The 22378-nt window shown below is 35.6% G+C and overlaps 3 protein-coding genes and 1 long non-coding RNA gene across 13 annotated transcripts in view; 1 reads left to right on the forward strand and 3 right to left on the reverse strand.

The window, feature by feature from the left end:
* LOC101738282 (calcium uptake protein 3, mitochondrial) overlaps positions 1 to 792 on the reverse strand; it is a 140940-nt gene extending 140148 nt beyond the window's left edge. For 3 of the 4 annotated variants that reach the window (XR_009973542.1, XM_038011891.2, XM_038011890.1), the window contains exon 1: positions 538 to 785. Coding sequence is in view for 2 of the 4 variants with exons in the window: in XM_038011891.2 (XP_037867819.1) it covers positions 538 to 744 (207 nt within the window). In the remaining 2 variants the exon portion in view is untranslated. Of the gene's footprint in view, positions 1 to 537 lie in introns of all 4 variants that reach the window. The other variant, XR_009973543.1, reaches the window with a different exon arrangement.
* Positions 288 to 22378, forward strand: part of LOC134199175 (uncharacterized) — a 45895-nt gene continuing 23804 nt past the window's right edge. Inside the window, exons 1-3 of one of the 3 annotated variants that reach the window (XR_009973546.1) lie at positions 910 to 1021; positions 1619 to 1733; positions 7495 to 7622. This is a non-coding gene — a long non-coding RNA (uncharacterized LOC134199175). Of the gene's footprint in view, positions 460 to 909; positions 1022 to 1618; positions 1734 to 7494; positions 7623 to 22378 lie in introns of those variants that run through there. The other 2 variants (XR_009973548.1, XR_009973547.1) reach the window with 2 other exon arrangements.
* Positions 4252 to 7416, reverse strand: LOC101738255 (uncharacterized). 3 transcript variants are annotated; one of them, XM_004927414.5, is made up of 2 exons: positions 6835 to 7416; positions 4252 to 4938 (listed from the first exon to the last, which is right to left on the reverse strand). In XM_004927414.5, exons 1-2 carry the CDS (start codon positions 7111 to 7113, stop codon positions 4363 to 4365), a joined length of 855 nt encoding a protein of 284 aa, XP_004927471.1. In that variant the 5' UTR covers positions 7114 to 7416; the 3' UTR covers positions 4252 to 4362. The 3 variants fall into 3 exon arrangements, with proteins under 3 accessions (XP_004927471.1, XP_037867821.1, XP_004927472.1); XM_038011893.2 differs by having other exon boundaries at positions 6763 to 7364; XM_004927415.5 differs by having other exon boundaries at positions 6292 to 7065.
* Positions 11953 to 22378, reverse strand: part of LOC105841828 (fibroblast growth factor 16) — a 304854-nt gene continuing 294428 nt past the window's right edge. For all 3 annotated transcript variants that reach the window (XM_038011895.2, XM_038011896.2, XM_038011897.2), the window contains one exon: positions 11953 to 18058. In XM_038011895.2, coding sequence (XP_037867823.1) covers positions 17561 to 18058 — 498 coding nt within the window. In that variant the 3' untranslated portion in view covers positions 11953 to 17560. The remainder of the gene's footprint in view (positions 18059 to 22378) is intronic.

Below are 22378 nucleotides of genomic sequence, written 5' to 3' on the forward strand. Positions count from 1 at the left end.
AAATATATAGTTACACAATTGCTCGTCTTCCGGTAGTATGTCTCATTGTATCGGTTTGATAATGTATCACGTAAGTTAATAAAAGTGATTTTATCTCTAGCAAAAGTAAACAAAAGAACTATTGGAGACTGCTAGAGAACAATATGTAAGAAAAATAAATATATACATACTAGGTACGTATTATCCATAAAATGCGTAGCGTAAAGTATTTTGTTTATGTTTATGTTAAATTAAAATAATTTAAAGGAATACCTAATTTCTGTAAAACAATAAATCCTGGACGAAGTATGGGAACAAGAAATCTCGAATACGATTTCCGAACGAATAGTAAATGTCAAATAATCCGTGCTCATCGAGCTTGTCACTGAGCTATTTATAAACAAACCACCACTGCGGCTGCGCGAGTAGCGAAATTCATGACATAAATATTGCTTAATTGTCTTTTATCGTATACATAATGTGAGTAGCGTCCGATTCTACCCAGCATAGTCAATATAAACAAACCCACATGTAGACAAAAAAGGAAAACAGACTTACCTTCGCCTTGAGCGCGTAAACGGTACTCGAATTGCTGTAGTAATTCGTTGTATAAAACACAACACCGCCGCCAAATATACACGCGCACGTTGTTAGGACTTTAGAAAAAGATTTATTACACTTCACATGGCCTAAATTACGGGTAAAAATCGGCGTAAATTGAACAATTTTGAATAATTTGCAAGAAGTACGGCCTAAGGTCGCCATGTTGGTAGAACAGCTGATTGTAGTGTGCGAAAGTGACGTATGTTATGAGGAAGCGAGAAGGTTTGATGTTTTGCGCATGCGCGAATACGATAATTTTTTGCATGTTGGTATGGTTTGTGTGTGTGGCGTATTCAGCGGACTAGGAAATGATTATAATTTACATATTCATGCTTGCGAATACACACATCGATAGGTAGTGGTTTCCTTGACAAAGACAAACACTCAAGGTCAAATGATGATGGTGGTCTCTTGAATCAAAATTAATGTTAAAATTGAAGTAAGAACATGTAATTAATTTAAAATAGTACTCATTATTATTAGTTTATTGTAATGTACCTAATACAATGTACTTTTTTTTGGTTTTCGTAAAATTTTAATTACGTATTTACTCTGTCCTGTTTTGTTTTGAAGAGTTCGCGAATTTATAAATGTAATCCTAACTTTTCATTCAACTTACATTTTTATCGCTACTCGCCCTATGACCGTGAACTCTAACGATATGTCATTGTTAAACTAGGAAGTAAAATGATGTAAAACATTATATAATGTTTAATGACATGTTAATTGATCGACCTCGCGGCGGAGCGCCGATATCGGGCGCGCCTTTCAAACCGAAGTTTCCGGCTCAAGAAAACCACTGCTAAGTTTTCAGTACAGTTCAGTTTTTAAGAATCTTGATACCTATTATCACCTCCATTATTATAGTTAATCTATATAGCTGAACATAGGATTATTCCAATGTTGCCCACTGCCACTCAACGTCGTAATCCTTTGGGCTATATCGGTAACCATGGTTTTCCTGCGAATCTCCTCATTTCTGATTTGATCTCGTAGGGAAAATTCATATTATCACGATGTTCTATATTTTTTTCAGAGCTTATTGTGTTCCGTATGCTTAATTACCACAATCCTGCCTGTCTGTACGAATAAGTCATGTATTCTTTGAACAATAGAAAGGATGTAATGGTGACTCGAACTAAATGGCCTTAGTAAGCGATTGCATTTTGTTAATATAGTTAATATTTATTTTGTAGTAGCCCTGGAAAATTACTGGGAATTTGTCGAATCATTGACTCTCTTCTGACGCTTGCCTAGCACCTTAACCTTTTTTTATTGCTTGGATGGACGAGCTTACAGCCCACCTGGTGTTAAGTGGTTAAGTAAGGTGTAAGTTTACCTTATATTGTATTTAATTTTTACCATATTAAACAGACCCTATGCGCAACGTGTGTCCGATCTTAAAATTCCGCTGTGTCCTCCTCGATAGTTTCTTTAAAAAATTAAAGCAAAAACCATTTTTATCTCCTTTTTGATTTTTGCGTTTTCATACTTTTGTTGACTCTCCATACTACCTATGTCATAACTATTAGAATCTGTTTTACAGTTTTGTATGATTTATTTTGTCAAATGTAATACAGAGACCGCGTTAGTTGTTCCAAACAGTTGAAAACTTATTTTATTAATTTGGCGCATTCCCATTACCTACAGATATCGTGGTTGGTGATAGTTAAAACAATATATTAGAAAAGATTTATTATGAGGAACAGACATAAGTAGACAATTGCCGGTAGCGTAGCTTACAAGACAATATTTCTAACAATAGAAAATGGCGCTAATAATTTTCTTTAGGTTATGAACAATTAAACCCAAATTAAAACAATTTGTACAATGAAATCAAACAGTGGATCCGTCGGTTGTCACAATTACGAAATAGACACCGATTGAACAATGCTCATCAAACACGGTGTCTCATATTTAAAACATGAACACCAATTATCCAGAGCCAAACGACCCAAATTCTTCACGCCATTTGTTTTATTAGCAACACTCACAAGCACTAGGCATTTTGAACTGCTAATGTTGCATTAATGTCCTAGTTTTCTATCTCGCTCCTTTGTTTCTTGGGGTGTTTGTTAGTGAAAGGGATAGAAAGTAATTGCTGTCGTGAATCATACTCAGTGCGTACATTCATTTAGTAATGTAATACTACTTTTCTTTGTAGATGCAGAATCGCTTCCTCGTTTGAAATTATATCATCTTTAAATGAGATTGTTTATTGGCTTTCATTAGGTTTTTAATTATATTTTTCTATTTTTAGAAAGCTTCCCTCATAAAATTTTATAAATAAATGAATGTCGTATTGTATGGATCGGACTGCTCGACTACGAAAGCGATGTAAGAAAGGATAATGCATGCGGTAGAATGTTAAGATGGATGTGTGGAATAACGAGAATGGATGAAATTAGAAATTAGTTTTTAAGGGGAAGTCTGAAAATAGCGCCAGTAACAAAGAAAGTATAGTGCAATGTTATCGTGGCATGGGCATGTTATGTTACATAGATAGGTGAACGAACTATTGGGTCTTAACGTAAATGCCGCCACATTGAGACACGAGTTTGATACGAATGCACCGGGCGTTGTATCTAACAGACCACGACGACTTCAAAGTTTTTCTTTAATGTATCAGCAAACTGTACAAATATTGACTCATAAAGTTCTACATACACGCAGAGTATTAAACCAACAAACAATCATGACGTAAACGTTGAGAGTAGTTGAGACGCTCAGTGCGTGTACCTACGTGCCGAGTGTTGCCAGTAAATCGACGTGCAAGAAACTTGTATGTAGTTATTAAATTTTCCGCGTGTTATTAATCTTCATTAACAGATATTGTCTATTCCGCTCATACGTTCCGGTTAGAACAAGAGGGCCGTTTTATATTATTAAGGTTTCAAGTTAATTTTTTAATGTAGATTGCGGCGTTTACGCTGTTGCCTAGGAGCTGCTTTCATTTAGCAACGAATGCAGCGTAGTCTTCACCATAAAAAAATCGATACATGTAAAAGCTTCGACAGTCAACAGGCGTCAAAAGCTATACATAGTCGTTAAAAATTCCTTCAATGTACTTTGACACTTTATGTCAAGGTCGGTGTCATTCTCTTTATGACAATGAATTCGTCGTAGCCTAAATGATAAGACGACGGGTGCACTCGTATCGAACGATGCGACCGCACGTGTTCGAATCCGCCGGCAGGTACGAATTTTTCAAAGTAAATACCTAACAAATGTTCACGAATGAGTTTCACAAATCTATGTTGGCGTAGGTAAATACTTATTCGCGGAGACCGACGTCGTTGGTCGTCGACTATCGCCTCGACGACCCGTCGGTCGGGCGTCCTCGGGGTGGCGCCGCGTGTCTGGTTGTAGTGTTGACCGCGGGAACCCCCCTACTCTGAACGGGTTCTGACCCCGGACGGAGATCGGACGTCGGGTGTAAGAGTGCAGGGGAGTCGTTTAGTGGGTGGGCCCTAAAATCCTTGGGCCCGCGATCTGCTCTCAACACCTGCAGATCGTTGAGTCTCACATACATTGGCTCTGCCCCTGGCATTTCTGAAGTCCTTGGGCGACGGTAGCCACTCACCATCGGGTGGGCCGTATGATCGTCTGCCTACAAGGCCAATAAAAACAAAAAAAGTTACACCTTCAGGACGGAAAGAACGAAAAAAATCTATTTACAAGCTCTTTATTAATTAATAAATTTAAAAATGTCTTCAAACAGCGAATTCTAACAATGGCAATACTCATTCCAGAAATTATAGTCCAACGTGTAAAGCAATACTATTCGGTTTCCGCTTCTAAAGTCTCACTCTCTAAACATTGATTTTCGTTACTGTCATGCAGTACTTGTTCGTTAATCGAGTCTTGGGCAACAAACTCCACTGTACAGCTCTCCGATGTATTTGTTTGAACAGAATGCATTAAAACTCGTTTAACTGAATCTGCACTGTCGTACATTCCATACTCTGCTTGCCATAATATAGTTGTGATTAACTGCTGAAGATTCCCTCGTGTTTTTGGCATTTTAAACTTCCTTAGTTTGTTCGCGATGTACTCCCCAAAGACTGTATATTCATCCTGACGTTTAGATTCTTCATAAATTATTTTCCGCTCTGACTTTGGTGCTACGTAGAATCCTGGCAAACCAGTTGGTGATTGCACTTCTCTTTTGATCGGTCTGTATTTCATTTTCTTGCGTTTCGGTTTCGGTTCGTATGTTTCAATGTGTGTGATTTCGTATGGATCATCAACGAGCCAGTCTTCATCAGATTGTTGGCTACCGTGCATCTGTTTCACCAGATTTATTGTAGCATCATTGTCTTCCTCCTCCAGGTCGGAGTTCTCTAGCACATTCACCTGAAATTTTATTGTGTTAAGAGACAAAACAAATACACAAAAATACACATTTTGGCTATGGAATGAGCTCCCCTCCGCGGTGTTTCCCGAGCGCTATGACATGTCCTTCTTCAAACGAGGCTTGTGGAGAGTATTAAGCGGTAGGCAGTGGCTTGGCTCTGCCCCTGGCATTGCTGAAGTCCATGGGCGACGGTAACCACTCACCATCAGGTGGGCCGTATGCCCGTCTGCCTACAAAGGCAATAAAAAAAAAAAAAAAAAAAAAAAACACAAAATAAACTCAAGAGTCCTATTGGGGTCATCAGTCATATCAGTAATTTAATCTTACAGCAGGTACCTAACTTTTTGAGTGAACTGTTCAGTTATTTTAGTAAATTGAATGCCAAAAGATTGTTAAGCTTAATATATAAAATAACAACAACAAACAATGTCTTCTGGACTCATGCAGATGAGTCCGACACATCCGTGAATTTAAAATTATGCTCTTCAGTCAGACGCCTGAACAAATGAATATTCATTTAGAAATGTCTTTTTTAGTTATTACCATTTGTTGAGTGGTGAAATTTGAAGAAGAGATTGATTTTAATTAAGTACAATCGTCAGCACTATGATTTCATAGAAACAACTATAAATTTTGATTTGTGCTAGGCTTTTTTAAGATGCAATAGATCTCAACCTCAAGCTATAACAATCTTTTTGTAGTCATAAAGTGCTCCGGTAACTACTTAGCATGAAGAAAAGTAAGAATCTGTCTGCTCATGTAAATAAGTGGCTAGGTATGTGGTGTTAGCTTAAAAAACAAACATGACACCTATATAATGAGCAGAAGTCTTCTCTCCGATTACTAGTTCACAGAAATTTCAAGACCCTTCAGATCCCACTTATTTCGTCTTTGGCAAAACAGACATACACAGTTGATGTGAAACTTCAACCATTATAGTCATAGTAGTAGTAATAGTAATCTTGTGATATCTATTTAGGAATATTTCAGATAGACAATCGGTATATCTGCTCATCACAAGAATGAGTTTTACAGAGCATTAATTGTCATCATATCATTGGCTAGCTGACTCCCATTGCTATACAAAGGCTGGTTATGGATCAATTTTGCATGATTGTAGAAAGAAGAAAATATATAATTTATTTTTGTAATCTCTAAAGAAAAACATATTATTAAGCGAGTCAATTTTTAAATGTAAAATTAAATAACTAGTGTTGAAATTATTAACTAGTGTTTAGGTAAATTGAATTATCAACAAGAAACATTTAAGATTAATATTTTATAATTTAAAAGTTGCATGTCAACAAATCTTAAACTTATTTAAAGTTTTGAACTTTCAAAATAAAGGTTACCTTCATAAATGCCACTTTAATATGTTTCTAGTAACATGATAAATCAATACAGGCAAAACTTTATAAATGTAACAAAATAGAACTATTTATGGAACTTAGTGCATATGGGTAATCATTAAAATTCACTAGGTTTATTATTTAGAGTATGATATTTCTTAGTCTTTGACAATTTTACTCAATGTATATAGTCCACGTGTGAACAATGAGTTTCCAATTCACCGTAAAAACAGCAACACTCAAAATTTGTTCACAAATAATAACCTCAACATTAACTTAGATATTTTGAACGATTTTTTGCAGCTAATCGATTTTATATTATTCAAAATAAATGGTTTTATCAACTTGTGACGTATTCGGAACAGACCTTCGAATCGATAAAATAAATCGATCGATGGGTCGTGATAAGCTGATAAGGTTACCAAAATAACCAATTGTTTGGGAAATAGTAGCATAACATAATATTTTAGGTACCCGCTGAATGTCTATCGTAGGCATTGTTCCTGTTGATTCTTCGTTATTATCAATTGATACTGAATAACGTACATTTTTGCTTCCTCGGGGTGTGTATTTTCTTTTCTGCGGCGTTGAAGAAGATTGAATTGAATCACCGTCTTCAAAACGAAAATTTGATTCGTCCAATGTCCCATTTTGTGTTAATTCCCACTGTATTGGATGTTTATTAGTCAAATGTACTCTGAGATTTGTTGTATTACCGAAGTATTTGTACTGATTCTCACACAATTTACACACAACCGAGACGCACCTCTTATTCTCTTCAATACGCTCAAAAAATCGCCACACAACAGATGATACTTTCTTCATATTGTTATCGATTCGAGATTGATAATCAGTTTGCCGCCTATTTCCCGATGATTATTGAAACGAGAACGATTATGACCGTGTATCGAGTAGAAAGCAATGCGAGTTGAATTTAAGTCAACAAAATGGCGAGAATCGAGCGCGCATCGATAGCAGTGACGCCACTAGTTCACCAATTATGATTCGTTCCGTTGTACAACTTCGATCCTAAAGCTATTTGAAAAGAATTGGCTCTTAATGCTCAAGAAATAAAGGTTATGCTGCTAGCATTTGAGTTGGGATTTCACGCAAAGAGTAAATCTGTCTCTTTTACTCGTGAAGACTTACATTTGTATCCTCTCTGTTTCGCGTAATATGGTTGGTTGATGATATGTCATTTTTAAGGGTATCCAACATTAAAATCGTGGAGTTTTAAACGACGCAGCGATTTTTTATAAAGCAAAGGGATTCTACTTAAGAAATACCTACTAGATTTTTACATGTATCGGATTTTTAAAAATTAATTGAACAGGGTAAGTTAAAAACAAATGCTATGTTTTACTGGATTATCGGAAATATTACAAATTAGCTAATATTTATTATCATATTTAAAAAAAAGGAAAATTATAATGAAACTTAAAGGGGAATTCCCACTCTCCATAGTGTCCTAGGCCCAAGATGGACATCAAATATTACTATAAAAATGTACTGATTCAAATTCTTAAATGTATTGGATATCTAAAAAATATATTGAAATTGACGCCACTAAAAAAATATAATAAAAATAAAAACTCGTTTTGAGGTTAGTTTTCTATATAAATAAGTGTCGGATTGTGAGATACTTCAAGAACTTTTCTTTTTTCCTAATTTTCCTAATGTATTTTTACCAATAGGGTATAAAAAATAAACTTAATTCTTTAAATATCTATATTTTCTTCATCTTCATACACAATTAGTATCATCTAAAAATAGCAAAAGAGAGCATATACACGGTTTTAAATCTCGGTCAGGGTAAAACCACAATTCACACAATGTTTTTAGTCGTAGTATGAAACGTTATTGATAAAAGTAAAATAAATCGAAGAAAAATCATAACACATCCATTTTGTACGCAAGCACAACACCACGAGCAGCAAGCGAAGTGTCAGTCAGTCAGATTAAATTCAGTGTTGTCAGTATAAAGAAAAATAATTACATGAAATTCATATATCGATTATTTTTTTAAATAACCGATAATTGATTTATATCTTAATCTTTTTTTTACGAGTAAACATTATTTTTTATGTTTTTGTTTTAGTTGTAAATATTTAAATAACAATACTAGTAAAGTTTTTTTATCGCTTAGATGGGTGGACGAGCTCACAGCCACCCTGGTGTTGCTAAGTGGTTACTCGAGCCCACATACATCTACAACGTAAATGCGCCACCCACCTTGAGAATATATAAGTTCTAAGGTCTCAAGTATAGTTACAAGTTAAAAGTCCAATGGGTATGTCTTCGTTGTTATTTTATGTGCATGAAATCCTTTAAATCGATTGATTAATTATAATACTTAAAATGATTTATTTATATGTTTTATTTATATACTCAAAATATTTACTTTATACGTAAAAGGTTTTGAAGCTGGCAATATTTTTCCCGCAAAAATAAAAATCCTTGTTTTTTCAATAGAGTTACTTTTTTTAAACTACTTATTGCAAACTGTAGTGACGCTTATTTGCAAGAAAGCAAATGCATATTTATTTATGACAAAATTAATGCACTAAGTATTTTTTCTATAATCTATTGTCCGCTTTGGGCCTAAAATGGGCATTCCCCTTTACAGTTGTGTTTTATTGTCGTCTTATTGAAAATGTTTAATTATATTTAATAAAAAGTCATTATAATTTTGAATAGCTTATGAAATAGTATATCGGCAATAAACAATGTGCACATTTTATGGTTTTTTTTGGAACTAAGTTCCTTATGGAACGATGCGGAGGGGTACCCTAGCCGGGAAAAAACGTCCGTAACGTAAGATTTTTTTTTAGTAATGCACACAGTGTACGACTTAACTTTGTAATAACGTTCAAAAAATAACATATTTTTTTATTATATATATTTTTATAGATCATTGTGAATAAAATGAAGTTATTTTATTTTTCTCAATAAAAAAATCATAATAAAAAATGAATACCCGAATAATTATTTTCTTTATACTTCGAATAGAACTTAAAATTAATATTTTTATAATAAGGAACTCCGTTCCTATCCGGTGTCCCACGACACCACACATATTTTTTAAGTCATGTATTAATGTATGCATGCAATAATTACACTGACTAAGTTCAAAACATTAAGTTTTTCTACACAAAAGATCCCAAGAATTGAAATGTCGGGCAACTGCTTGCCCAGCCTAAACAAAGTCAAACAAAATGATTAAAAATATTTCAAATTCAGAAGCCGTCGTGGCCTAAGAGATAAGACGTCCGGTACATTCGTGTTGAGCGATGCACCTGTGTTCGAATTCCAGGCGGCTACCAATTTTTCTAATGAATTACGTACACAACAAATGTTCACGATTGACTTCCACGGTGAAGGACGTGTAATAAAAGTGATTTTTTAGAACTATCACATGTCATCAACTATCATTCACGTCAAATTAAAATTATAATTAATAGAGATAGAGTTCCGGGAGCACGGACTTTTTTATTGGAAATTTCCTCCTCTTTAACGAGTTTTTTCAAAGTTTCTTAGTTAATAATATTTTTCGAGTTATTAACTAAAAACTAAATATAATTTTTCTTTGATCTTATGTTGTTAACAACAATTGCAATTTTTTACCTGCACCAAAATCCTTCAAAAACATTTTTCTAGAGGTGATTCCGAATCCAATGAGCTTCGCTCATATTTTTAGGATCTTTATCTCTATTTTTCTCGTTTTTGAACTTGTTGACTAGACAGTAGTTTAAAGGGTTATTGAAAATTATTATACCGGATGTAAGGATCAACTGTACAGGTACAGGTACAAGGTACAGCTGGTATATCTAGAAACTGTTGAACAACATAAAAAAAAAAGCAGTTACTTACTAACTTTCGCCAGCTACTTGGCCCCGGACTTATGATTGACAGAGCATGAATTTACGAATAGGAAGGCACTATTAGGTAATTATAAGACACATAAGTGATTACATTAAGATTATTGTTATGGTCCCATTTTCCTCCCTACCTATTGCTATTACGGTAGGCATCGGCTTGGCTCTACCCCTGGCATTGCTGAAGTCCATGGGTAACAAACAGTTCACCATCAGGTGGGCCATACGCTCATGTACGCTCGTGCCTACTAAGGCAATAAAAAAAATAGTAACCTGGAGGGGTATGCTAGGTTTCATCGGACTTGTGAATGTGTAGACAAGATCACAGATGTGTATTTGTGTGTATTACCGTGTTGACATCTGCCTTAGTAAGAAGTAAGAGCTTAGCTGGATCTCGTCGTCGTGGCCTAAAGGATAAGACGTCCGGTGCATTTGTATCTTGCGATGCAATGGTGTTCGAATCCCAAAGGCGGGTACCAATTTTTCTAATGAAATACGTATTTAACAAATGTTCACGATTGACTTCCAAGGTGAAGGAATAACATCGTGTAATAAAAATTAAGCCCAGAAAAGTATATAGTTTTCATAATTACTAGTGGTAGAACCTCTTGTGAGTCCGCACGGGTAGGTACCACCACCCTGCCTATTTCTGTCGTGAAGCAGTAATGCGTTTCGGTTTGAAGGGTTGGGCAGCCGTTGTACTGTACAAACAGATACCTTAGAACTCATATCTCAAGGTTCTTCCTATTCGTACACTCTTGACAGAGTGGTCGTGGTCATGCATCAGTCGGATCCTGCGATTCCGATGCTCTCGCGATGCGACGCCTCATCAAGATCTCAAGGTAGGTGGCGGCATTTATGCTGTAGATGTCTATGGGCTCCGGAATCTCAAATCGGAATCGCGACCCACTGAGAAGATCTGGCGAGAGACTCAGGGGGCTTAGTTATTGCATCTCAAGTTATCGACGTGTACTTCGTATTAAATAAAAAAAATAAAAAACTATAACGGTCTGCCGGATTCGAACACAGGCATAGCTGCATCGCCATACGAGTATACAGAACATCTTATATTATAGGCCATGAAACCTCTTAAGAAAATTTGTCGTGTCAGTTCACTCCAGTCGAACCTTCATAGGCGACAGGAGTATTTGCTCATTTTTAAGTAGGTACCGTTTTTTGTTGTTGTTGTAATTTTTTTTTTTTGGGATTTTATGTCTTGGTATTTACAACCTTTAGGTCAACTCTCTTATTTTTCATAGCACATTCATATACGTCATATTATGCCTATGAGTACATTCCATTAAATTGTTTGTTGTAAATAATGCAACGTGACGCAGATGATAATAAACGTCACATTTGAATTTCGAGCCTGTCATTTTCGCGCCGAGCGTCATTGTCGATTTTCAAATTGATTAAGTATTTTATTAGTTCAATAACAAAATAGGAAACACCAATTCTCATATAAAAATCAATTAACAAAATCGTTTCACCTATAAAAAAGTTCTGATGTAACGCATTAAAAACAGTCTAATTGAGAATATCTTCCTAGTTTTTAAGTCCGTTAAAAATCATATGGCAATACATCGCAGTATTTATGCCCTTCTATAAATGGGCGCAGAATTCGCACCATAAGTTTCACAAAATAATAAAAAACAAACGCTAGTAATTGTGTATGAATAATCAAATAAACATTATTTTCTCTTGTGTTTGTGTAATACATTATTTAAATTTCGGGTTCGAGAGCTTTCTTTCAGCCGTGTAAGGATTGTGAAAAATAAAACTAGAGGAATGTATAGAATCATTTTATTTATTTGTCGGTATAAGAGGCTGTGTAAATTATTGTCAGATAGGTAGTTTCGATCGATTATTTTGACTATAGTTGGGTATAATCGAATTAAGAGCTACATTAAAAATCGATACTCGAAACTCATTATCGATTATGTTTTTAAATGCACTAAGCAAACGTATTTTTTTAAATATATAACTAGGCGTTGTAATAGTACATATTGATATTAATTAAGTAATACTGTTACTCCTTAAACACTCATTTAAGCTTCTTTTTTTTAAATTATTGTTTTCAATAATTTGGAATCGCGGGAAAAATGAACTGTCAATTCTTGTCAAGTCTGTATGGTGGCACCATAGTGGCACGTGTTCATTGATTTGTACTGTTGATTTGTAATATAAGTATATCGGTTTGTATATTGACAGTCCATTCTAACACGTTTCCTTTTCCATTCCGTCAAGTATTTCGTAAAAGTATTTACTTTGCAGCAAAAAAATAAAAATAAATTGTAAACCGGAAGTAAACCCAAGCGGGAATTTCATAAGTTATGGCACATGGACAATTAAATAATTAAAAAAAAACACTCTTATTTTTACACCGTCACTGATACAATGGTTTACAAACTCAAATAAATCATTTTAAAATCACTAGTTGTGCAGAGATAGGTATTTTCGATATAGGTTTAATTAAAATCAAATTTAAGCTACAAACATTTTTTGGCGTTTCCGTGTCGTATCAAAATCGATTAAAAGACAAAAAACACTGAAATCGTTTTTTTATTATGTTTAATTATAAAATTTCTTCAACTTCGACTTATGGTAATTTACTGGTAAATCTAAAATTTAAAAATATTTTTACATAAGAAGCGAGGAATTTTGTTCGCTATTTTGGCGCGATAATTGCAGTTCCATTTTTAAATAGTCAATATTTTTAAAAGACGTGAATCAGCCATTTTTATATTTCCTTTAATCTGAACCGTAAGGACGCTTGTTTTAAGAATATTTAAGTGCAATTAATTCTTTACGAAGATAGTAAGAACAGTGATTATTGATTGCTATAAAAAGAGGCGCATCATACGTTTTGTTCGTAGTTAAATTTTCATAATGTTTCAAGACCAAAAAAAAAACGATTTCCCAGATTGATAAGTGGTTTATTATTATAGATATTATTATTAGAAATAAAATAATTGATATTGAGTTTGTAAGCGACGCATCTCGTCTAACCTGTCAGTTTCAATACGTTACAGCTAAGGCAGTATTATCAATGCTTAATATCCTTAAAATCACTATTCATATAAAACTACAAAACTATATACTGTAAGTAGAATTACTGTGTTTCGATTTGAAGTTATACTTCTTTTGCCGCGCTGTGGTTTGTAGTCTTTGTATTAGAAATATGAACCGTATAAAGTTAGCCGCCAAACATCAGTTAACCTATGTTCAAAATTTCAAATTCGGCCATCTGAATTTCTCTTTATTCTGTTATTAAAATTAAATCTTCTTTATTTTAATTTTATGTGCGTATTAAAGTAGATTAAATTTAAAAAAAAAAGCTCATCTTTTAGGCACGTTAAAGAAGCACAACTTCTTACGGGTGTCTACGCTCCCATATATTGTTTATATTATACATTACCACAAAATACTGCTTCTAAGCTATAACTAAAGATCGATTGGTGTTTTTTTTTCTACATACGATTCGAATAATCGATTTAATTGATTTTCCAATACAAAAACGACAAGGAATCCGACGCGATTCGATTCGATTTTGCTGAACGAGTAAATGCTTCACTAAATACAAAATTCAATGTCGTTTTTATACTACATACATTTACGTTAAACATAATATAAATAAGATAATGAATTCATTACACTACGCATTACAGTCGTTAAGCATTACAAACAGCTCCTGCGTTTTGTCAATCAACGAACATTTTTACACTGGCAACATTAGGGAATGTAAGCTAAAATTACTTTTTTAATTCATTATAAAAAAAAACTGGGCTATGGCTACTTGTATAGTCTGTGCACATTTTTTTCTAGAAAATAATAATTATACACGTGATTGAAAGAAAAAAAAAGCTACTATTATACATTCGTGTAGTAGAATTTTTATTAACCAAAATGCGAGAATAAACTGTTTGCCCGAAGAAAATGCAATTAAATAATTAGTAATTCCTAACTTTTTTTTTTATAAATAAAAATACCGTTTCAACTTGCTAGGATGTGTTAATCAATAGTTTGCACAGTTTTACGCAGAAAAAGCCTAAAACATCATTCAATTGACGATGATGTGCGAATTAGGAGTCGATCGGTAAAATGTTCGCTGATTTAACATGAGATTCACACGTGCCTATTCCTTTGGCGAGCCCACGAGCTCGTATCGATGTCATAAGTCAATGACGTGTGAATCTAGGACAGGACGTGGCGAGTATGAAGGTTTCAGTCAAAGTAATGAGGTCGAATTCTTGACTTTTTTTTTTAAATTATAGCTAACAAAAATTTACATTCTTTCATACGTGCATGTTATTGCGAAGACCGTAGTGTTTTATACGAGTTTTACGACGCCACCGAAATAATTTATCTGTTAATTCCAACTAATAACTCTGACGTCAGAATAATAATTAAAATGCGAGGATCGTCACTAAAAAGAATGTTACCGTCCATAATACATTCAATCACATTATTAGCAAATGCACCAATTACACCCTATACAAACCAGCACTCGTTGTACCTGAACAGACTTAAAATATACATATAATACAAATTAATATTTATATTTAGAAATAATAATTAAAAAATTGGCTCACTAAAAATACAAGCGTATGGAATCCTATATATCTACATTCGGTTGGAACTAAAGGGGACGAGAGATTTATATTAAAAAAAAAAAAATCATCAACTAAAACGTTAATAAAATACATTCTCTAATGGAAAATTAAATAAATAAATTTACAATATAACGTACATACGCGTTATGCCGATTTATTTAGCGATGGAGTTTACAATTCAACACATTAACGGGAATTGACTTGTGTCGTATGAAAAGCTATGGACACACTGTAGGCCGCGGTGGGCAAGCACGCGACAGCCCTATCAATGTCGTGATCATTCTACGTGATTTTCTGTACTAATTTTCCCATTCATGAAGCTTTCGATACTGGTGAAATTCCCATTGTTATCTTGTTAAATTACCAAAAAAATCTACACCGACGTACTGCAAGCTCTGAAGGAATGAAAGCATTTTACAACATTATAAACGATACTGTACTTAATCCTTTCGAAACATTTTATTTAAAAAAATAATTATATGGCTCTTCAGTTTCAGTTTTCCGTTCTTTAATTCGTCTTGTTACTACTATAACAAGACCTCCTTGAATAGTATATGAGATAAATTGCATTCTATATCGCTTGATGAATTTCGTATAACAACGCCAATGATAATAGGACGTGCTTGCCCATACTAGCCAGCTGTGTAGAAGTGCCTTAAACTATGTTGACATTTTGATTAAATTGCACAGATTATCTTTTACGATTGACATTTAAACAGGGATTAAACGTCACAACTGTCACATTCTGACTCGGTTCCCGCGGATTCCCGATATTGCGTTATGATATTTAAAAGGTTTTCGATAAAAATATTTTCGAGTGATCCAATCGGACCTGTTTCACTCACAACTCATTTATCTCCATCGTATCGACAAAAATTACTAACTAATAGTCACTTCATCGCCATTACGATTATCACTACGCACTCGAAGCAAAGACGAGTGTATTTCGACTTAATTTTCAACCTCATTAACTCAATAGTTCTATAAATAATTTGTATAGAAATTTAAATAAGAGATTGTAGAAGTGTGCCCGCTCGTCTAAGCTTCGATAAATAAGCTTAATAAATACAATAACAGAAGCGTGCCGCCCGCCACCTCTTCCTATCATAGCCTAGTCCGAAGCCAACAATACTATAATACTCAGTCCAATTATCAGTCAATTTCTTATGAAATTACACCTTCAACACACAATTTCTAAGTACTTTTTCGTTTGAGAATTACCAATGTGCTCATAATTTTTTTAAATACCATATAGATTAAACACCATTTCCAGGTATAATCTACATAGTTTTTTATTTTATTTTATTACAATTGTATTAATAAAAACAAATGTTGAAATTTTGAGCAATATTTTGTGTCCGCCATGCGTATTTATTAGTTTTGATTCAAAATGATTAACTGTTTAATATTAATTATTAACGTTTCATTATTAACTGTTTAGATAATAAACATTATAAGATTTGTTATAGATATTTCCAGAACTATTTTTGTGAAAGCGGAAACAATGCGACTAATTAAAATACCTGAACAAGAAATCTATTAGTTTCTTATCGAATCTCGTTTAAATCAAACTCATAATTATTAATTCGAGATTTTAATACCAAATTTTCAAACGTTCCAAGACGTAATCCGTATAAGATAAAGCAATTACGAACATAGCTTCTAATGTTATTAACATCCAATTAGTTGGGAATTATAAATGGACTGAAGGAATTCAAAGTGAACGAACGCATTCGTAGTTCCAAAACGATAAGTATTTAGGCTAAATTTAATAAGACAGGAGTTCTACCACTGTTCCACCTTAAAATCAGATTACTTATACAATTATATCGAATAAATTTATAGCTAACGTTTTAATTAATTTCGTGATAAGTAAGTGATTAACTTAACTATTCGAATAACTCGAATGTAACTAAGTAACACGAACTAGGAATAAAAAGAGAAATGAAATAAATTTTGGAAGCTTTGGTAATTGTATTTAATGTTAATTAATATCAATATTTATACGGTACACCGGGCATTATTGTCGCACAACGATGCATGAGTATTTATTATATTAAAACTCACTGTAAAATATCAAGTGAATTTAAGCATCTTATGATATATTTACACTGATTTATTTCTCTAATCGTTGTCCATACGAGAGAGCACGGTGCTATTGACGCGGCGCTGATAATAAAAGACTGTGCCTATAAAGAATGAGATAGAATCGATTTATAAAGTTCTTAGTTATGAGGAAGAGCCCTGAAGATCTACCACTCAGTGTTAAGTGATTAAGAGCCTATCGTTACTATAATCCGAATATCTAAACGCATGACGGCTACACGGAAGGAATCATATCGAGAGGTGAAAGGTTATTTGGTTTTAGCGACATTTTTGCAACTTTACAGGAGAGCGATTTGCAGTTTGTAATTTTGAAAAAAATATCATAACAAAAAACAAATAATTAACGATTTGAATGGAGTAAACCTAATTTAAGTTCAATTAAAAACATCAAACTTTGGATCCTGAAACCAAATAAAACGCATCGTTAATTACAAAGATAAATGTCGCGTATAAAGCGAGATGTCACGTATTAAGCGAGATGTCACGTATTAAGGGAGATGTCGCGTATTAAGAGAGATGTCGCGTATTAAGCGAGATGTCGCTTAAACCAAATAGCTTTTCATCAATCGATATAGTCATCTGACTGGAAAATCGTTTTGTTGAGGGATTTTCAGGTGGAACTGTGGTAGTGGGTTAAAGCGACGCGGACGGCAGCACCGACCGCGAGCAGGGCGGGGGTCACGTGCGACCGGTCGCCTCCTGCGCGGTCGCCGACCGAAAAAACTCGGCGTCAGTCGTGGTCGACATGGTGGACATCGTGGACTCGTCCCACGTCACCTCCGTCGTGGTGGTCGTTCCGTTTATGTGTTTTCTCCTCGACTTCGGATGGCGTTGCTTCTTTTTGGGGTTCTTCACTTTTTTGTGCTTCCGTTTGTGCCTCATGTTCTGAGGCTTGACCGAGCAGTTTCTGTGTTTGGGCGGGGGCCTCTTCAGCTTGCCCCTGTGCCTTTTGGGTGAGCAGTGCGTCTGATTGGGTCCCTTCCATTCTGTGGTCAGCGAGAGCGCGTAGTGCGACAGCTTCCCCAGAGGCCGCGACAGTGGTATCTGCGTTCGCCTGGCCTTCCCGTTGCTGCCGAGGGCCACGTACGTCTTCTTCCCGGCTCGTATCCGCGAGTACGTGTTGTAGTTGTTCTCTTCTATATGCTCTTCGAAGACGCAGTCGTCCGACAGATCCCTCTGGAACAACAGAGAGAAAGAAAAACTTTAATCGATATTTTTGGCTTTTATACGTTTCATTAGAGAGAACAATCGCGTTTGTATGATGATTGGCGAATGATAATCGCAACTGGTGTTCACGGGAACGCCAATGAAACCTAAGAATAAATTCTTCAGTATCTCTGTTAAATAGGGTGGCAATTCATTACGCCTCGTAAATAAAGGTCGTTAATGGTCCTTGGTGGACAAAACGGCGCTTATATAACGGAAGCTCCGTATAAGGCGGCGTCCAAACAAGCTCCCGGTTTGAATTGGGTCCTACAGTTATGTCTCCCGCCCCCGGTTCTCTAAGAGGCTCGAAACATCCATTTCCATCCATCCATTTATATCAATACGTGTAAGCGAAAACTTCGGGTGCGGGAGCATTATTGTTCCTAAAACCCATAGACACAGCCCACTGAGTTTCTCGCCAAACCTTCTCCGTAGGTCGCGATTCCCGTTCCGATAACAGATTATCGACGGCAACCAGACAACCTCGAAAAAATAGTTGTGGTGGGCAAGGCGAAAGGGAAAAAAACTTCCGGCCGTTCACTAAGTCGTTGGATCAGGTCACCGCGCTCACCGGACTCTATGTTACAGCCGCCCTGAGTCGAAAACCGAAGGAAGTGGAGGATGGTTGTACAAAGAGCCATGAAGGCCTTTCAAGGACACGACCTTCAGCAATAAAGTGCGCGGCCAAGAAGAAGTATAGATTCTGCGAAGCACTGCTCTTGTTAGGGCTAGTGTTGGCAATTTTTCTAAGGTTAAGCTCGTCCGGGCGTAACTGGAATAGCCCCTTTGGCTACCAGTGAACAGGTAGGGGGAAAAGATTGTTCCGTCGTGCCTCACAAAGCCGCCGTTAAATTCAATCTGCGTTAGTTTGATATCGGAGCTCTCGCTGCAACCATGCGGAATTATACAAATTGATTTGTGGGCTTCGTAATTTCCTATCGGGCAGCTCGCTTTGTTTGAGGCGCGAACGAGCCGATCGCGACATTCTTATAATTAGGACAAGCGTCATAACGATTCGGGCTTGTGATAGAATAGAAACATCTGCTCAGTTATTCGTGAATACATCTTTAGTTTGAGTTAATTTTAGAGAAAGATGCACACAGAGTACAAAAACCTTTGCTTGTTTGGAATGTTAAAGAAAATAATTAAAACGGAACATATTGTTTTAATTGCTTTCTCTGTACTATGTATTTGGTTATTATCAAACGGTGTTGAAACTTGATACAGTTACGGTACATTTGTATGTTTGGCATTTCAGTTGGTATTCAAATCAAATCAAATCAAATCAAATCAAATTCATGTAGTTCATAAGTTTTGTAATTATCATAGGGTAGGAAATTAAGGTGTCTGGCATTCATGAAGTTGGCGAGATTAATTATCTGTGTCTATTTTTGGGTTTTGAACGTTTTTTTTTTGGTTTGATTTCTCTGGTTTGGACCGGTAAATGGAACGTAGTCATACAGCCAGATCTTTTGTAAACATCCAAAGCTTGCTTGATGTTTGAAAATCATAATGAAATGGAACTGATTACGGAAATGAAATTTATTATGGAATAAAATTTAATTCAATGAGGTAAGCTACGACAGGATGTTAGCCCTTGTATCAATTGAAATGCAATTCAGTGAAACTACTTCAAGTTTAGCAGACTGTTACATTTTCCATATTTATGCACTTTCACAGATGCTTAATAATCAATAAGTTACCATTATTGCATGTTTCAATCTAAAGAAACAGTAACTTAACGAACATGCTCAGGTACACGCCAAAAGTACGCGATTCATTCGAAGCTCGACTTGCGGAATGAAGGCGATTTTTAGGCAGGCCTTTAGGTAGATTATAAATAAAATAATGATGAACATTATTTTAAGCTGTGGCTGTTTATCAAGAAAAAAATAATTGGACTTTTTGGCGGGAACGCGAGGAGTGAAGTTGCGTGATTTGTTTTATTTTGTCTATTTAGTGTTTCTTCAGGTTTAAATGGGTAATAACTGTGGTTTATTAACTGTTTAATATCCGTGAAAGTGTACAAATGTGGGAAAATGAAATAAAGCCGCTGGACGTAACTTCTCTGGATCCTCCAAAAAGTCCACTGAAAGAGTCTCAGTAAATGACCACCGTTTTACTGAAATTATATTTCATCCCATATGATCTCATCTCATTTCATTTCATTTCATCCAAGTTGATTATTATCTCAAATTAATCATCTTCATTTCATTTCACTCCATATTATAATTTTTCATTATAAAAAATTTATTATAATAACATGACGTGATCAGGTTTGAGCCCCATGAGCTCACCCACTAATTCGGCGAATCTAGAATAGCCCCTCGAGCTTACTAGAATAGGTAGCGAAAAACAAGTTATTGGGACGATGGTGGCGTAATTAAATCCTTTCTAATTCACACGGATACGTCGTACCGTTATCAACAATTAAGTGATTAGACGATTCTTCCTAATTGTATCCAATTAAGTAGCCCTTAAACGCGTTGTGTAGATAGACTCGTGGTAATGTTTTGATTATCAAGTCTTTTATTTGACTAGACGCTTATGGGAGCCGTCAGCGCAAAAGTGGCCTAACCTACAATTTTTCATATTCACGTTTTTTTTATTTTTTTATTGCTTAGATGGATGGATGAGCTCACAGCCCACCTGATGTTAAGTGGTTACTAGAACCCATAGACATCTACAACGTAAATGCGCCACCCACCTCGAGATATAAGTTCTAAGGTCTCAGTATAGTTACAACGGCTACCCCACCCTTCGAACCGAAACGCATTACTGCTTCACGGCGGAAACATAATACGTTTTGATGCAAAACCGGCCTATCCCTAGTTTCAAAGATAGATAACAGATGGCCTTATAAACATAATTTTTCGCGCGTATTGTTTTTGCCTACGAAGCAGTGTAAAATAAATTCAAACCTTGTATCTTCTAGTATCACCCATAGATAACAGACGGCTTTGTAAATATTACTTTTTGCGTGTATTATCTTTGCCTACGAAGCAGTGTAAAAGTAAATTTAAACCTCGTTATCTCCATACTAACTATGGTAGGCTTAGGCCATTTTTGCACTGACGCCTCAATTACAATCACGTCCCTTGGCTACGTTAGGTGTTTCTCTACGGGATAGGGTGCGTAACACAGAAATACACAGAAGAGCTGGTTTGTGTGACATAGCCATGTACTTGCTCGGACAAAATGAAAGTGGGCAGGTTACATAAGCCATCGCATTGACAAAAACTAAAAAATTTTCTTTACCTATGTTGATAGCCTTGAGAGGCTATTTCAGATTGTCCTTGACGTGTAGGTGAGGTCATGGGGCTCAAACCGGAGGTGTTGCTAACACTGGCCCTAGGAAGAGCAGTGCTTCCCAGAATCTACCACCGGATCGGAAACTCGACCCACTGAGAAGATCCAACGAGAAGCTCAGTGTGCTAAAAACTACTAGAGTCGAGTCCTCATACTGGATATCGTGAGCAAACACACATGGACCGACGAACTGGTCAAAATAGTTGTTAAGGACTCGATATAAGGACCGATAGGTTTTTTTTTTTACATTAAAATAGTATAACGATTTATTTCGGGCTTATTTTCTTTATTTTATATTCTAGAACCATCGATAAAATACGATTTTCGTGGTCTGTCGTTATGAGAGAATTTACTCAGTTATAAAAATAAAAAAATTAAATCTTCCTACACAGCGTACATCTTTTTACTTATACAATACAACAAGAAGTTTTATCTTATCAAATAACTACTAAAATAGCCTACAATAATAGTCGAAGGACCCTAGAGATTGATTAAACAGCGCGAGAATCTTATCGATAATCGTTTAGAGATTGAGTTCCGATAAGGGTCGGTATCGATAAAGCGGTCAAAACTTTAATTAGTCGAACGATAATATTGAATTCAGTTTAACTTAAGTGGACTAGGAAGACTTTTTTTTATTAACGAACTTACAGCCTGCGTGTTTTTATTTATTTATTGCCCTTGTAATCAGACGAGGATACGGTCCACCTGATGGTGAGTGGTTACCGTCGTTCATGGACGTCAGCAATGCCAGGGGCAGAGCCAAGCCGCTGCCTACCGCTTAATACTCTCCACAAGCCTCGTTAGAAGAAGATGTCATAGTACTCGGGAAACACCGATGTTGTTACCTGGTTACTATAGCCGACAGGTATACAGACGCGACTACTTCCATCCACTCCATTTTACTGGTGGTAGGACCTCTTGTGAGTCCGCACGGGCAGGTACCACCGCCTCGCCTATTTCTGCCGTGAAGCAGTAATG

This window comes from Bombyx mori, chromosome 7 (genome assembly GCF_030269925.1).
Source record: "Bombyx mori chromosome 7, ASM3026992v2".
NCBI lineage: Eukaryota > Metazoa > Arthropoda > Insecta > Lepidoptera > Bombycidae > Bombyx > Bombyx mori.

What these genes read in the sequence shown, in the direction of transcription:
- LOC101738255 (XM_038011893.2), bottom strand. Translation starts at nt 7,113, where the DNA reads ATGAAGAAAGTATCATCTGTTGTGTGGCGATTTTTTGAGCGTATTGAA. An exon ending in CTACGATAGACATTCAGCGG is followed by an intron (nt 4,939 to 6,762) that starts GTACCTAAAATA and finishes ATAAAATTTCAG; the next exon opens with GTGAATGTGCTAGAGAACTC.